The 18219-nt window shown below is 38.6% G+C and overlaps 1 protein-coding gene across 7 annotated transcripts in view; it reads right to left on the bottom strand.

Annotated features, from left to right (window-relative positions):
• The window catches only part of ERBIN (erbb2 interacting protein), a 151482-nt gene that overhangs the window by 20907 nt on the left and 112356 nt on the right, over positions 1-18219 (bottom strand). For 5 of the 7 annotated variants that reach the window (XM_019532159.1, XM_019532165.1, XM_019532163.1 and 2 more), the window contains 6 exons: positions 16095-16216; positions 15243-15413; positions 13985-14206; positions 12188-12302; positions 9650-9833; positions 7663-9193 (listed from right to left, as the gene is read on the bottom strand). In XM_019532159.1, the coding sequence (XP_019387704.1) occupies positions 7663-9193; positions 9650-9833; positions 12188-12302; positions 13985-14206; positions 15243-15413; positions 16095-16216 (2345 nt within the window). The remainder of the gene's footprint in view (positions 1-7662; positions 9194-9649; positions 9834-12187; positions 12303-13984; positions 14207-15242; positions 15414-16094; positions 16217-18219) is intronic. The other 2 variants (XM_019532162.1, XM_019532164.1) reach the window with 1 other exon arrangement.

The following is an 18219-nucleotide window of genomic DNA, read 5'->3' as shown; positions in this document are numbered from 1 at the left end:
GATTTTTTAAACATGCCCTATTTTCTTAACCTAAATATGAGCAGTATGCATGAATGAATGTTAGCTGGAAACCTTCCCTGGGAAGAAAAATGCTGTTCCTACTGTCATCTCCCACACCTCAGAAGTCGATAAGATAGGAGTGACTCCTATAGTCTTTTTTTGTGTTTTTATTATCCTTTTCTTTTTATATTATGCACTATGGCTGTGTGTTTAATTGTATAATTATCATTTTAATACAGCTATGAATCTACTGAATATGCAGAATAACAGTTGTGGCTCACGTGGGCCACGTAGGTTTTATAGCTTGCTGGGGGGGGAGGGGTTCAGAGATCAGAGATTTTGGTTCTGAAGGGTCCCTCCATGTCTGTCCACATGCACATTCCAGGGAGAGATGCCTTCCCTAAAGCAGTGACAGTGCTTATTGTCTTCTGATGTCAGGGAGAGAGTACCATGAAACATACTCCCAAATCACCATGTTTTCATAGCGTTGGAGTGACAGTCCAGGAAAAATGCAAGAGGATTTTTTATGGCTGACCCTTTATTGGACTAAATGTATAGATGGTAGAAACACAGAGGATCTTTCTTATGCTCATCTATGTCACTTCCTGCAGCTGGTCCAATGAAAGATACCACCCACAAAAATACTTGCTGTATCTTTTCATTTTTGTTCACTGAGTCCTGACTGGGGTTAGAGACGGTGCCATAATAAAAAGTGTGCAAGGTCACAGGCATAAATATTTTAAGGTTACTTAATCTAAAACAATGGCTGGTTACAAGAGCCAACAAGAAATTCTCAGAAATGAGGCAAGAAAATGTCCCCAAGGTATCTGCTACACTTCATAAAAATAAAGAACAGAGGCATTTTGGGACTAAATTCTTTTTTTTTTTAAATAACCTTGGCTCCAAATATGGGCCAACAGGCGTGGTTTCTCTTAAAGATCCCTACAACTTGGAAGCCCAGATGGTATACTTCCATAAGCATGAATATGTAGAGAACACCTTAAAAGCAAGTCAAAATCTATTTTCATCTTAATTATAAATGAAATAACTTAAAAAAGTGAGAGATGAACTATTTATAATGACAGATGTTTTAATTATGATCAACACATACATTCTTTATCCTAATCCCTAAATGTCCTAAGGAACTATGGCACCATTGTCTGTGAAATTATACTTCCATAATTCAGTCTTTCAGGGATAACAGAACTAGTCCTACAGTATAATCAGATGTAACAGCTTTATTACTACCAAAGGATACTGATATAAACTGTTACAATCCAACTGTTAAGTATGGGAGATTCTGTAGTGATAGAAATGTAGCAAGACTTACAGTTTTAACACTGCTTCAGTCATTTCAAAGCTGAGGCAGTTTAATTCACTTTTATCATTATAGGACCAGGCAGACGCAAGAAATATTGCAACTGTCCATGTGCATTGCCAAGCAGCATCTCCCACTCCCATTTTAAAGTGGCTAAAATGTATGTTTATCTATGCTATTAGCTAGTCTAATCCACTGTTAGTGTTATTCAGGTGCACCTCCACCACTTGTGTGCTAATACAGACGTTCTGTTCTACTGTTATTTTATATCAAAAGTGAACATTATACAATTGTGCATGTTTTAACTTTCACTTTGAAGTGCAGAAGCATTTTGAAAAGCAAATTTTGAAAAGGGCAACTTTCTGAACCACAGAGCAATTCCTGGTTTATGGTCAGGCATTTAGTGAAGTTCAATTTGGACTCAGGTAGATAGCATTTTCTCAACTTTGTTCATGTCACTGGGCGATGTTAAGGGTCATCTCATTTCTAATATTTTGGAATTGGGAGAAAATAGTTTCAGACCCAACAGAGAACTGATGTTCTTCCTTCTAGAACCAGTTTGATTGAAATTCTCCTAATTAGTCCAAACTGGGTTGCAAGTGGAGAAAGAATAAAAATATAGGTGAAATCCTACTGCGATAGTATTTACACTTATTTTAAGATTGAAAATTATGTTGAAAGAGCATTTTACAGCAATTTCTGAAGATAAGCATATCTAAGCCATTTAGAGTCCATTTATCTTCAGAGAGGGGGGTTTAAAGGATTTCACTGTTAATACCTACAAAGAAGTTAATGGATAGCTGATGTGTGTAAGATCTTTGCCCGCCATGCTAACATTGTTCATTGCTTCTTTTAAATTTTCCCATATGCTTAGATCCACCCCTTGTCTCTTGTTGTATTATACTTAGATTGCAATATCTTTTGTGCAAGGACTTTGCTTTTATACAGGTTTAGCACATAAGTGTCTATGCATGCTATGGTTGTATTAGAAATAATCATTACCAGCATCATATTTTTTTCTTTTCCAGTACTATTGTAATTGGAAGTATGCATCAGTCCTAAAAAATCGTAATAGCAAATTATCTGATGATACATTAACAAGCGTTCATTGTTGGAAAATAAAGCTGAGGCATTCTCTCTCTCACACACTATAAAAGTAACATGAGTATATAAAATATTCCTTTAAAAGAGAAAAAAGGAAAAGGAAATGTGCCATAAATGTGGAACCTGCTAAGTTTCATTTTAACTGGAGAAAAAAATTGAACACTTTATTCAGATTGGCAATCTACTCAGAACTAATCTGTATATGAATGACAGTGTACTTTGTGAGTTTCAGTGATGCCCTAAATTTAAGTCTCTGGCTCATAATTTGTCATTTTATGCTCTAATTTCATTTTCATACTAATTTTAAGAGGATCTTTTTGAGGCTAGATAGAATTAGGGGGATGGAAAAGAAACAAACAAGAACAAAAGAGAAAGGACAAGGATTGTGTCAAGCTTGTAAGTATCTGAACACCTCAACCAATTTATTCTGAAATATTTTAAAATTACTATATCCCAAAGTTTATTAAGTACTTTATTGTTGAAAAATGACTGTCAACTGGACAAGGGACTTCACAAATCCTTATAACTATTTAATGTATATAAGGTTCCCTCTGGTTCACTTCCAACCCTACCATTCCATAATTTTTGAAAAAAATTAGTCATTTGTAATTTACTTTGAAATTCAGAAGCAGAAGATTTAAGTTTAGATGTGTATCATTTCACGTTGTTTAATTCTTACTAAGTATTCTTCAGGAGGTTATCTTGTCAAAGAAGGAAAATGGTAACAACATGAGTAAAAAATGTACAGTTTTCATGCCTGCTGTTGCAAACACTTACATATGTGCTCATCTTTAATCATGTGAGTACATGTACTATAATTAATGTGATTATGCAGATGAGTAAAATTAAGTTGCATGTAAATGTCTGTAAGATCAGGTCACGTGAACCTGCAAAGTAAGAATCATGTATTGTGAACCCACAAATTAAGTGACATTTTTAAAAGATTGCAACAAATAGTTTTTTCAGTAGCCTGTGCAAATGGATATAACGAAACAGTGAACTGTGACTATAATTTTAAAATTCGAAATGTCTGGCTGAAAGCTACACAATACCATGGGGGATGGGAATACCATATATCATAATCCAAAGAGTTGTCAGAAAATACCTCAGGCCCTGATCCTCCAAAAATTTAGATCCATGTCTAACTTTGTGCACAAACAGACCTTCTGATGTCACCTTTCTTGAAGTGTATAAACAGCCTTCGTAAGTGGAAATACACAGGTGCTATACGGATGCAAATTATTTTTACAAAGAAACCACATTTAGTACCAACTTCCAGCCCTATATTCCTAAAATCAAATTTCTAAATCCATACTGAAGCACCTAAATCAAACCTTATTACCAACCTAATTAGCAAAAAGTGCTGAACACTTTTTTTTTCCTTAAAGAAGATTTAAGAGACTAACTTTATGAGTCCATGTCTGAAAGTTTTGGTCTTTTTTATATGTAATATGGGGAAAGTGGTTCTTTTATGATGTGAACATAAACTACTATTGTTAATTATTCAAGATTAAGTCCAAAACTGAGATTCTATGGAAGCTCATAGAATATTTATTTAGGAAGGTGCTATCCAAGGTCAAAGAATAAGCTATTTCCAGTGGACATACTAGTAATAAGATGCATGTAAAGGGTCTAAAGCTAGGGACACATATAAAGCAGGACATTTAATTTCAGATGACATTGGAACTGAAGGCAAGACATATACCTGATGAGTTCCCAAGAGAGCCACACACAAAAATGCCATGCAAGGAAAATGTAGAGTAAGGCCACAAAATTGCTTTTCTCTAGTCAGTGTATAACCAAGTGTATTTGTACCATGTCTACTGCAGGTATTAATCACCATTTTAGTTTATAGATGGAAACTCACTCTCTACTATGCCAAAGGGTATGGACTTGATATCAGGTTGATAGTTCAACGAGTTCTTATAATGGGACCTTCCAAAAGTAAAATAGACCACCACACTGGCATCCTGTGAAGTCCATTTAATAATCTATAAATTTAAAAGCTAGTGAAAAGAGTAAAGGTTTTTAAATGGAATAAAGCTTAATCTGCGCAAGGAGCTACAAATAACAACAACAGGCTAACAGTCAAATACCTTTTGGAAGCTCATATACACGTGACCACTAGAGAGCAGCTCTACATTATAAAGGAACCTTTTGTTTGCACCAACAGTAAAACAAATTGTGGTGTGATGGACAACCAACCTACTTGTAATGAATATTCTACGTCTTTCTGTTGAGAAGTTCTACCCTCTAAAAAGTTTTAAGAATCAATCTTACTTGGTTTCTGTGTGACATTTTCAGAGTACTCAAATATGGTTAAAGCATACACCATATTATATCTTGCAAACGTCTGGTTGCTTAGATGGAGTCCATCATATATGTTTCACCTGCTGGCCACTGGGGTTTTTTTTGACCCCTTACTATGCAAACTAAATACCTGAAAATGCTTTCCCCTTTATATCACCAGACAAAAATAATCAGTCAGTAGACAAAGTATGAATTAGCTCCACCACTATTCACATCACAAAATCAGTCTTTGATAATTAAAAGATGTTTAAAATCTGTTCTGATAACTGGAAGTTCTGAACTACTGGACTACGCAAGTTTGAGAAGGAACCCTACAAAATTCATGAAAACATGTAACAAGGCTAAATAAGGAGAGTCAAAAAGCCCAAGACTGAATTGATTCAATCTTCACAGGTTAATCTAAAATTACCTACATTGAACCAACAAGTAAGTGAACAGACATTCACTTTTGATTCCTGAAATGCAGCCACATATCTGCAATGGCTCAGGCCAGAAGCCAAGGGGCCCTGGAGCACTCTTCCTTGCATGGCTGGAGCAGATAGCTTGGACCAAAGTTTGCATATGTTTCACCTGCTGGTCACTGGGTTTTTTTTCAACCCCTTACCATGCAAATTAAATACCTGAAAATGCAAGAAGAATTGTACCATACCATTCTACCAAGCGAAACACAATCTACAGTGTTGTTTTAACATGCTGAGAAAAGGGATGAGACAGACATGAAAGGGGGAGCAAGCTTCTTTTCTACATAGATTCATATTCATAAATGATTTGGAAAGGGGGGTAAATAGGTGGCTAAATTTGTGGATGCTGTCCTGTTATCCAGCATGTTAAAAACCAAATCTAACTGTTAAGAACTACAAAAGGTGTTGTATATCTGAGTGAACAGGCAACAAAGTGGCAGATGCAGGTAGGAAACAATAACCTTAGATGTACATACCCAACAATTAGAGGGGCAAGGGACAGTTTAGGCAGGCCCTGCACAAATACTCTTCCCCTTGACATCCACTCTATGCCACTATCAGGTACAGAATGGTGGCCTAGATCAGTGGTTCTCAACTCAGGATCTCCAAGCATGTTTCAGAGGATCTGCCTGGCTTGGGAAGGAGCCATCTCAACTTCCTGGGGTAGAGGCAAGTGCTGAGGAAGAGGTGAGGCAGCACAGTGGCAGAGGTGGGCCCGCACCACTCCACCCCACAGCCTCCATCTTGTAGCCAGTGCTGTGGTCAGGTGGGCAAGGCTCCATGCTGCTGCTTAGGTAAGTGGGGACCCAGGGCCCCCCGCCACCAAGTCCTGTTTGCTGCACCCAGGACCATACATGCCAGGGTGGGGAGCCTCAGGAAAAAAAAAAGGTTGAGAACCCCAGGGCTACATGAACCTGTGGTCTGACCCAGTATGGCAGCTCTTATACTGTTATTGTACATCCTCAAAATCACAGTATCTGAGTGCCTTTCAGTATTTTAAACAGTGCTTAACAGTTTTCAAATGCAGTTCACTCTGTTAAAACTATTCCCAAGAAGTAAATCACACAAGTAACATATTACAAATGCAATGTACTGTTTTCCTCAGGAAGAGTTAGGTTTTCTCCTTTTGTTTAATGTAGCGGCAGGCAATTATTTTGGGTGGAGGGCCGCTTACTTTGTTTTGGCAAGTCATTGAGGGCTGCATGACAGGCAGCCAAGGGCAGATAAATATTCATTCTCTAAATTTTTTAGGGGCCCCACGGGCTGGATAGAATGGCCTGGTGGGCTGCATCTGGTCCACGAACTGCATTTTGTCCACGCCTGGTTTAATGTATGTACAGAAGACAAAATAAAAAGTGTGTATTACAGTTAGAGCAAAATGTGGCAATGGTCCTTAGTTTCTAGAACATTCCTCCCCATCCCTTTGCTGTTGTAAGATCCTTAAAATCTATGTGATGTCAGACCTCAGACACTTTCCCAGATAAAGTATATAACCAGAATCTACACTTAATCCTGCAAGTAGGGAAATCATAAAAATTAAGCTTCTTGGTCATGGGAACTAGTGTTGCAGTTCTGATGTTATCTCAAAACATAATAATCATTACCCAGCAGACCCCATCATCCTATGCAAATAAACTGATACCTCTGGCTGGCAGCACCTCCCCCCCCGCAAGTATATTTTCAGGGACAAGAAATGAGCACTTGCAACATGGCAATGAAATTCTGTCTTGAGCCCAAAACTTCTTCCCAAGAGGGCTAAATGCTGGGCAACATGGAAGATGACCTTACTCTGCCCTCACTTAAAATCTGCTGACGATATACTGTAACCAGTCAACACGGCAATCAACTTGTTTCTACTTTAATCTTGGAGCCACTCTAATTAAAGTGCACCTCCCCACCCCATACACAGCACATGTATAAACATCCTATGTCTGTGGGGTTCATGTGCATCTGACACAGCCCAAGCTTTAACTTTTCAATTATCCCATACAGTATTATTTTTGATCGGAAAAAAAAATCTCCCAAAGCACGAGGAAAATAGAAAGCAGCACGAGGGGAATACTTTACTAAATATGAGTCTTTAAATAATCACATATCAATAAAAATCAAGTAACCCAAGTCACTTAGAGCTCCCTCCATTCTGGCTTGGTGGAAGCTGGAATGCTACACAATGATTCTTTCTAAACTAGCCAAACTAAGCTGGCAAGTAGGATGTGAAAACAAAGGGTCTGTTTTCCTTTGTATGCAAAAAATGGGCTAATAAATCAGGTATTGAATTATTTTTCTCAGATGTTCAGCATATTTAAATTAATAATTACCTATATTTTTGGGGAAAAGTGTTGCTTTTAGGAAGCTTCTGTGCAAGTATTAATTGCAAAGTGAAAATAAGAGCTCAAAATACAGGTTACACAGCTTATTTTCATGATACAGGATGACAGAAAAATGAAAAGAAAAAAATTAGAGGTTTACCTTTTCTAGCTTTTTGGCCTCAATGTGTCGCAGCACCTGTTCCCTCCAATCATGAGGGACTTTACTTTTTCCTGGAGGATCTAATAACGAATGTTCAGAATTAACCCTTGGGTTTGATCTTTTTGAGGGACTAGTCCTTGAATAATTGAAGTCACTAACTGACATAGTTCTCTCTGGTATTTCAGTCACTGAAGGGCGAGCACTTTGAGGTCTGGATATATTTGGACCATCAATGCTATAGGTTCTTGCAGAAAGAGGCCTCTGTTGACCAGACAGCATTGGTGGAGTTCTTCCTATTGAATGCAAATCTCTATAGGTTAAGTAGTCCCCTTCGGGAATCTGGTTGCGTCTTGGGGGTCCAGTTTCACCCACATTCACAGAAGCTGAGGAGGATACACTGCTTTGTCTCTGAAGAGTATTTCTGGATGCTCCCAGAAGAAGTCTGTTGCTTGGGGGAACGACCCACATTTCTATATGCCTTCCACCCATATGCCTTTGATGAATGTTATATGCAGCACTGGCTCGAACATTGTTATGATTGGAGAAATTCATGTTAGCAGAATGTTTTACGTAATTAGAGGTTTCTGTGCTGTCTGACCTAGGGAGACGTTGAGGAGGTAAGCTGCCTTGTTCTACTTGAGTATTTTGTTTTTGGGGCCACAAGTTATCTTTGGCTGTTGCACTGCTACTATACTGGATGTTATACTGAGGTACACTGAACATCTGCGCACCACTTGCCACTGATCCTCTAATTACATTAGCACCTTCAGGATTGTGATTTGAATCAAACTTGAACAGAGTTTTTGTACAAGAAACTAAATCAGATGATGATGATGATCCCGGAAATATCTGCAAAGGCTGGTCATAAAGAAGAGTGGCAGACTTGCTTCGGACTATATTTTTGCCATCTGTGCTAGCAGATACCGATTTTACCACTGAGTTTGGCTGCTGGGATTCACTGTTATTGACAATATCATATAGTTTTAGAGCACCAGTGTCCATATTGGTGATGCTGTGAGATTTCACCACTTGGCCACTTCGCTGTGGAGACAGATCTTCAGTGCTCTTTGAAAGAGGTATCTCAGTAGAAGGATCAGTATCAACTGTAGTGCTTCTCTTAAGTTCATCCTGCCCCGGAGACTGTGATGCTTCCTCAGAATGTCCATTCACCTTATTCACAGGATATTTATTTCCATTTTCCAAGAACTCGGTTTTTTCTTTCATGTTATTGTTTAAAAAGCCCTTTACTGACACTGTTTCCTGTGGTTTTAATCTTTCCACAGCATGCAATTGCACTGCATCTTCACTAGACAATTTATTGATATTCATGTTTATTTGGTCTAGCTTGTGAGATTCCTCAGTGGCTGTGTTTAGATCAACACCTTTTTCTAGTAAAACTAATCTCTCTTCAATACTTAAATCATATTCAGTCAAATTTGTAATCTTGTCTTGTACACTGATTTTTTCTTCTGCTATGATGCTTAATTCACCTCCATTTTGCAATAGATTATTCAAATTTTCATCTTCTTGCCTAAAAAAGAAAGAAAAAAGAAAAAGCACTTTGAAAAAAGTATCAAGAGCATGAACCCACTTTATTAAAATTTGCTTCAGAGATCTTGTGCATCATTGTGAACATAAATAGGAGGTTCTTAAATGGCATGATGAAAGTATTCTGTAGATATATTAGAAAAACAGAAGTTCAAAGGATCCAATTATTGCTCCTTAATATTAACGCCACAGAAGCTGTTTCTTGCATATTAAAATTTACTTAAAAAATATATAAGATAATCAAGTTCTTTTATGATACATTTCAGGAGTCCCATTCTATTAGTTTTTGAAACATGAAAGTATCTTAAATTATTTAATCTATGAAAATAAAAGATCCAGACTGGTCAATAACAACAATTTTATCCCAAAATTCAAGCAAAAAGTTTCCTTGTTATATCTCTTCAAATATCTGTTTAGTACGATACACTTTTTTACAAACCTGACTTTGGAAATTACAGCAGTGTGTGTTTCTTTTTCTGGAGAACACAGTGAAGTGTCTTGGCTACTGTCTGTATTTAGAGAAACTGAATCTGACATTCGAGAAGGAGAAGAACAGTTGCTGTTATTCTGATTGCTGTTGTGGGTGGCTTCATCTGATAAGGAATCTGCATCTTTAGAGTCATCTAAAATAAAATGTTTTTGTTTAGTTATGCACATATTGAACTTGTTTAAAAATCACCAGACAGACTCTCCCTATTCCTGAAGAAGGATGTTTGTGCCTGAAAGCTTGCAAAGAACAATTTTTCCAACTATTTAGTTGGTCTAATAAAAGATACCACATCTACATCCAAAGAACCTTGTCTGCTTAAAAATCACCAAGTATTCTTTTACAGTATAATGTTTTCACCAAAAAAAGTCTAATGTCTTCATACTTTCTTAAACAGGCTTGTAGCTACCATATGAAGTCCCTCTGCAAAGTTCATTTTGGTTTGTATAACTTACAGGAATGTATTTTTGGCAATGGTTCCCATTTTTTAAAGAAAAACTGGGTAAGTCTACGCAGCACTTGTCTAACACTAAAACGTAGCTTGCTACTGTTTTCTGGGTTTATTAGTCATGCACCAATCCTACATTATAAAATCTTTTTGCAAGAAACTTCTATCAAGTTAAGTTTCTGTTTTTATAAAATGAATCAACTGCATGTACTACTCAAGCCTCATTAGCTTTTTTCAACTTTATCTAATGTGAAACTTGAATTTGGAAATATACAAAATTGATGTTTTCTAACATTATATAGATGCTAAACTGCTAAAAAACATTTTGGAAAGATAAGAATCTTTGGAAACTACTGGGATGTGCTCCAGATACATTCAAGTTCTGCTAAACAAATGTTCTAAATATAGCAAAAAAGAGGAACAGTGTTTTTATGCCTAATTGTAAACCAATACTTTTCTAGTGCCTTCAAAGCTACGCAGGGCCAAATTTAAGTTGTATACACCTTGCACGTGCTTGTTTTTGCATAACGTCTGCATACAGGCTTCTAATGATTGTGTAAAAAACATGATTCGCATGCATGGATCAAAGGAGCCACATCCATGTACACATAAAAAAAAAAAGTCCTCCATATCTAAATCAGCTGTAGGCAAGTATAAGTACATTATCTTATACTACATTGAAAGTGTGGCTTCAAGTGGTTAATTTGGGTAACAAAAGGAAAGTTGTCAGGCTGTTGTTCTGATCTTTGGATGAAAAAACAGAGAGTTTTGCCTACAAGCAAGCAGTTTTAGCTCAGTGCATCACCCAGCCATCAGAGCCTTTAAGAATATTATAGTTAATTATCCAGCTCTTCTTTCCTTTCCACATGTGGATCCAGAGCAGGAGGAAGCCATGCCACTATCCCTTTATGGCCCTGAGCACCTCACCTCTTTACAAAGAGTATCTAAAAGGAAATGAACTTGATAGGTATTGAAGAATGTCAAGAACAGACAAAGAGCTGCCTTTCCTTTTTCCTACGTTTTATATTTAGTGTCCCCAAAATCTGGGTCTGCCATGCCAAAATGGTTACCCTTGCTAGAAAAATCATTATCCAGAGAGCCAGATTTGACTTTCAAAACCTGAAATTTCCTTTTGAAAGGAAAAGAGTGAACAAACTGGCTTTGGAAACAACAGCTGCTTGCAGATATTTAAAAAACCCCTGTGTTTTACTGGAAGAAGCAGAGCATTACTTCAACCCGGCTCTGGAGCACCTGTATAGATCAGGTGTTTGAGTGGGGCTTTTTGGTGCTTCCATCTAAAGCCAAGTCAATCAGCTATTAGATAAAAGCACCCAAAAAGCCCCACTAAAACACCTGTTCTATATAGACACTGGGCAAGCTAGGTCCATCTAATGTGATGCACTGGGTTCAGTGTGGGAGCACATGGAGTTTAAAGTGCCATTTTTGGTTTATATGGGATTTTGTTATTTTTTTTTTTTTTAAACATCTGCAAGCAGGCAGTTACTAAACCGAATCTGCATGAAAAGCTTGAGAAGCAGCATCACCCCAGGATAAGGCTGTAGGGTAAGGGTTCAGGTAACTGGCACTAAAGCAAAAACAAGAGAAACACCACAGCAAAAATCAATGTTGGAGCAGGATTTGCTTGGAACAAGCAAACTTTTCTGCTTGGTTTGCTTGCCACTGTATCAAAGTCTTTCCAAAATGAGTAGCTTCAACAGCAGAAAAGCCTGCTTTTATTGAGCTGCAAGTAAGAATTAAAAGGTTATAAATTCAGCCAGCAAGACCACTTGCCCTTTTCTCTGACTTTCTAGGTGAGTTTTATCGTACGGAAGCGCTTTTTTCCATACTTCCACTGTTTGTCACAAGAACTTATCTATCTTCTTCTTTGTACTGGATGGTAAAGAGGCTTTTGTTAAATCCCATCTTTAGCTAGTTTAATTTTAACTTATTTCACAAAAATGGATACCTACCATTTTAATCACAGAGAATTGTGCAGAACCATTAAAACAGTATGATTGTTTTTGTCTGTTCTGTATTCTTACCTTTTTTGCTATTGGCAAGCGCTACTACTTTTGGTTGGTTAATAGAGGTTTCTATCAATGGTGGGCGCATTTCTGCCATTTTCATCTCTCCATCAGATGAAAGGTCTTCCGACTCCTGCAAACAGACCAGAAACAAAAAGAACCCCAAATTTATGCAGTATTCTGAAGAGGTTTGTTGAAAGAAAGTTAAGTGCAGCTATATAATGGGTCAACCTGCAGAAATCCCAGGGAAAGCAGATATTACAAGTCATAGCATTGAATGCTTGCCTCCCATGTTAGTTGGATATTTCATTTCTAGCTGACATTAACAGAATTTAGTTACTTGAACTGTGCAGCAGTACTAATTTCAGGAAGTAGCACATGTGGACCTACCCTGAAAAGACTCCCAAGAGTTGCTCCCAAATTCCCCTAGTCTGGAAGAACCTACCTTGATTAATCTGGTATCTTCCATACCAGTGGGTCTGTCCCCCATTCCACCACTGGTCAGGATACATGATTCTCAGTTTTACAGTAGTATGTTAACACTCTGGATGTTAAATAATAAATGCTTTCAATTTGTTGATTTTAAATGACTACTTTAAGATTTGGGAATATGAGGCAAAGGCATGTTTCCCAACCAATACTGATTGTTTTTTAATTTAATTTCCAAAAATGCTCACTGTCCTTGTTTTAAGTGGAAGAAATTCAAGACAATCAAGGACAAGGAATGAAATCACACTGAAGTCAGTGGGAGCTTTAGCATTGTCTACAAAATGTTCTTTATTCATAAATAAAATAGTGAGGCTACTATAAAAAGGAATAGCCCAAAAACTAAACAAATCTCTCATCCTAGGTGAGAAACCACAAATAGAAATTTCCAGGCTGAATGGTTTTTTACTTGGATTTTTTTTCCCCTTAGGTCTTTTGAGAAATTTAACCTGCAGGATTTTGTTGGAAGCTATAGGAGCAACTTATTTTCCTTAACAAAGCCTGACTAATAGCTCTGTTCCACATTTCCTTAGGGTGTATGTAGCAAGGAAGGATAATGCCCTATTGTGAGAGTAACTGATGATTTACTGCCCCACCCCCCCGGCCGGGCGGCACCCAAAACAGAAATACACTTCAATATAGCTGGGACAGTCAGCCTATCAGCTGTCTTTATCACATTCCCCTTTCCCCCTGGATTTTAATACTACACTAGAGAACTTATTTGCATGTAACAATTCAATGCCTCAATTCAGATAGAACTAAGCTAAACCTACTGAAGCTCCAGCAATCAATAGAAAATAAGGAATTTAATACATCATCTGTATGAGCCTCTGGGAGCTGCTGTCTTCTTCTGTTACTGGCATACTACCTGCTTTGGAAAGTTGCACTAAACAACCAACACGTTTCTCTAATATTAAGTCTGTGGATATTTTCTAGGGAAAATTTCAAAAAATAGCAACATTTCTAGAAACCACTTCAGTGGCTTGTCAGAACGAGGAACATGCTAGTGGGAAAGTAGAAAGCTGACTCCGATTCCCAAGGGTGGCTCCGGCAAAGATATGATATATATTTTACACTGTTTAAATAACTGGGCTTTATCACATTTAAATCAGATTTTATCCTCCCCCAGCCCAATTCAATCAGTTTCACATGAAATGCACAAAAATAAAAACACATTTCAAAATTGTTACATCTGAGAAAAAAAACTATGTTACATTGTTAAAAAGCAGGTACATGTTTCACAGCACTACAAGTTAGACATTTTCTGCTACTGTCAATTTAATTTTCCATTACTAGCTTTCAGAGGAAGAAATTTGATAAGACACTAACAAAGCTCTGACTCCTGGGTTGTGCATCACAATGCTGTACCTCAAGCATGTCTTCATGGTTGACTATTGTTTTTGTGTTCTTCAAGGTTTTAATGTGTGCAGTCATCTGTGAATTTCCAGTGTTGTGCTCAGCTTCTGGTTCAGTGGGCTTCTGCACACAGTTTCCCATAGAATATTGCTTTCTGTCTTCTGTTTTGACCTTTGCCAGAGCAGTTTCTGAAGTCTACAGCAGTTAAAAACAAAAGATTAGCAGGGGAACAACCATGAACAGTTTATACTAATTAATGTGTTTTTTTTTAAATTAGAACTAGCAGTTTATATGTTGGGAAAACTATTCACTGACCAGCTCAAGGTCTAAAATACTTTAAATTCTGAAGCAAGTGCAAAAACAAACACACACCATCTTGGCTTCATTTTCTTATCCAGTTGTAACACTTATGTTCTATAGGCTTATTTTATTACTGTCCTTTTGGGGCTAAGTACCTACCATTAGGTGTGGCAGCATGTACTGGCCAAGGTACTCTCAAACACATCTCACCTCCCCACTTAGACACTCTAAAACCAGAAATACACATGTGTAGATGCTCCAGAGTGTCTCTCTGTAGCGGCTTTCAAAACATTGGCCTCTAGCACGCTTACAAGCCTGTAGATGGATGCCCTGGAGTATCTTCACTAACGTATTTCCAGGTTGGGAGTGAAAAAAGTAAAAAATGGTACAACCAGAGCACACTGAATACATGCCTGAAATTACAATCTGAAATGTTGGACAAGGAAACAGGTAAACTGACACTGACACACATAAGCAGCTATCAACAATGTTCTTCCACTTCACTACCTATCTGATTCAACATGCATCTACCAAAAATAATCTTCTACATACCTCCCTAGTGTTGCCTTTCCAACTCCTCCTATAAACACTGTGGTCAGAAAGGGGAAAATCCAAGTCCTCTGAGATCCAACTTAAGGATGAACAAGCAACAGATGCCTAGAGGTTCTGGAGATAACTTTATGGGGATCAAATTCTCACTGTGATATGCCCAGCTTCTACTGGGCTGAGTGCTCCCTAGACTCAGAGGGCAGCAGCCACAAACCAACCATTTGGCTGGCTCTTTAAAATGCTACATATCAGAAGTTCTGTTCTTAAATTTGACATTTTTTGCATTGAAATATTTTAAGAAAAAAGGCTGAAATAGAAGGATTAAGTATTTCCCAGAACTTTTGAATTTCTGCTAAAACTGGAAGAAGATACTGATTCTAACCTTTACACCCATGTCTTTTACTGAAACTTGCTGGCCTTCTTTGTTTGACTCTCTGCCAACATCTTCAGCAGTTTCTTCATCTTTCAGTCTATGCACAATTGTCTGAACTGTTTTGACCATATTCTTCAATTCATCAGGATATGGTGTTGGATACCTCTTCAGATTACCCTCCTTCGTAACCATGGAAATAAACAACAATTAAAACATATATTAAATAGGGTTTGAGTTGGGCATAAAGCAATTTTAAAAAGTGGTGGATACCTATTTAGCCATTTGAGCATATTTAAATAAATACTGGAATACTGAAGCTGAATTTCCCAGCTCCCAAAAGCACAACTTTATTGTGTTACTGCAGCAATTGGCAACCATTTTGTAGCAGTGGGACAAAATTACCCAGTTTGGGTCTGAGCTCTAGGACCTGGCAGCTGCTTCCACCACTGTTTCTACTTGCTGTCCAGCTGTGGCATGGCTGAAGACCCTGCTGTCAACGCTCTCCACTAGTCAACCACACCACTCTCCACTGATCCAGCTGCATCGTCTAGGCAAAACCCCTCACCATATGGGGTGGTGAGGCTCAGGCAAAGCCCCCTGGGTCTGCGGACTGGAGCCAATGAGTCTATGGGCCAAATCTGGCCCTTGGGCTGTAGGCTGCCAACCCCTGATGTACTGCCTAGAAGCATGCCCAATCCTGCCTCTTTAAATGGTAACATGCATTTAAAGGAAACCACACAGGCAGCACTTAATTAGCTGATTGCTAATCAATGCAGACAGAGCTCTGCAGCCAGAGCTGCAGAAAAGAGGAAGAGACAGAAAAAAGAATGACAAATTTACAATTGACTTGCGAATACTGACCCTGGGTGGTGCCTCTCTTTCATCTTTGTCTTCATCACATTCAAATGCCACTTGGGCTCGCTGTTTTCTCTGTTCCTCCCACAAGGAGGGATTGAAACTTTCATTATCTGATATGAACATAACTTTAAAAAAAAAGTAGTAGTAAATATAGGACACATTAAATCCCATGAAAAACTTTTTTTTTTTTAAATTAGGGGCAGGTTTATGCCTTTGCACCTATTTGTGAACATAAATGACTAGCAGTGACAGAAAATGAAGGCCAGCTACACAGTGAGTCACTGCATTATGTACTTGCTAGCATTCTGCTAACAGTGACAATTTCAGCCTTAATCTAAACAGGAAAGAAAAACTACCAAGCACCATATTTCAGTCTGAGCACTCTCACAGCTGTAACTCCCCTGAGCAGCCAACTGTAAAAATTATGCAGCCCCATTTGGCAGTATGGTCTACTACAAACTGATATGGAAATGCTAAATAGATTTCACTTAGGCTTGTACAGCTTCAGTAATGAACAATTTATCTGTCAAACACCTGCACCATGCAAGTTTCTTTAAAAAGGAAAAAAAGAAAAACCCAAATTTAAGTTAGGCATATTGCTAAGCAGGGGTTATGCAAATTATGAATAGAGCTTTACAAAATCTCCTCCCATTATTGCTAGGGAGAGGAAAACAACATTTAGATTATGTTATTATTGCTACTCATTGCAGCATGGTTTAAATGACAGACATGGCACATGGAAATTATTATATTAACACATCATTTTTTACTACAAAAATCCCTTGCATTCATGAACGACACACATCCCCAGGGGCTGGGGGAGCACAGCAAGCTCCTGCAGGTGGCGGCGGCGGCAGTGTGGCGACAGTGAGTGGGGAGCTCCCGCAGGCAGCCACAGCAGTATTGGTGGCCGGGGGAGGGAGGGGTGGCGACCACCCTCAGACCCCACCAGTGGTGTTGACCATGGGGGGGCTGGCAAGCGGCAACCACTTGCAGGCTTCGTCAGCAGCGCTTGTGTCAGGAGGTGCACCGCCAATCTCAGGGGGTGCACATGCACCCCCCTCTGCATTGCCAATGCCTGCATTCTTCCTTTTCTTTCTCATGTCCTTGTGACAAGATACTTAATAGAATTCACAGACTTGTTGGACTCTGACAGGCCACATCATAAGCACTTCTGCTATGGCCTCAAACTTGTGAACTCTGGGCTGTCAACCATGCACCTTAGCATCCTACACCACCCCAGCCCTCCCCCGCATTCTTACATATCACAACAACAGCGAAGATGTTTGTACATATAAACTAAAATTATTTCTCACTGTTGTTATGCTAGCAACGATATCTAAATTAAATGACATTCCAAAGAGTTCCATGTATTAAAGGCACATTTTTTAAACAAAAAGGCAACCTTCTGACATTTCAGGAAGGCTAACTTTGAACAGAAATTCATCTGATCTTATCTAAATTTTGGAGTACATTATTACATAAACATTCCCCATCTCCACTAAATTAACCTTTTGACTTCAACATAATTCTTTTAAAAAACTTTCTATTTTTGATGTTGATCCCAGTCAAAGAGAAGTCTCTTGTGAACTCCTCTGACCTAAACCACAGAATATTACATGGATACTTCCTATTTGAAAAAAAGTGTATCAAGCTTAAGATCACTAGCAAAAGACTTACAGGCAGAAGCATGAAAAAAAGGATCCTAATACAGCCAGAATCAATGCCATTTTTACATTTATTTTAGTAATAAATAAGTCATAGACGGGGGCAAATCCAGAGGGGTGCAGTGCCACAGCTGCACCCACAGTTTTTACTACACTGCAGGAGCGGAGACTATTTTTACTTAAGGTCCAAAATCAGGTAATCCTCACCTCCTACCCTTTCCCCCTCCATTCCCAGCACCACCTCCCCTCCCCTGCTTGCCATTGCTGCTGTCCCCAGCTGGTCAGGGGGAGAGAGGTTCCAGAGTCACTCCTGTCCTGTTCCAGCCAGGAACAGCAGCAGCAGTGGCAGCAGCGGGTGGGTTCCTTGTCCCTGCCAGTCCCCTGGTGTTCCCTGCCAGCCCAGGAGTAGGCCCAGGACAAGTAAACCTATCTGTTGCCACCACTGCCACTTCCTGCTGAGC

This window comes from Crocodylus porosus, unplaced genomic scaffold (assembly GCF_001723895.1).
Source record: "Crocodylus porosus isolate Cpor-Errol unplaced genomic scaffold, CroPor_comp1, whole genome shotgun sequence".
In the NCBI taxonomy this organism is placed as follows: domain Eukaryota; kingdom Metazoa; phylum Chordata; order Crocodylia; family Crocodylidae; genus Crocodylus; species Crocodylus porosus.
This window is presented reverse-complemented; position numbering and strand designations above follow the sequence as displayed.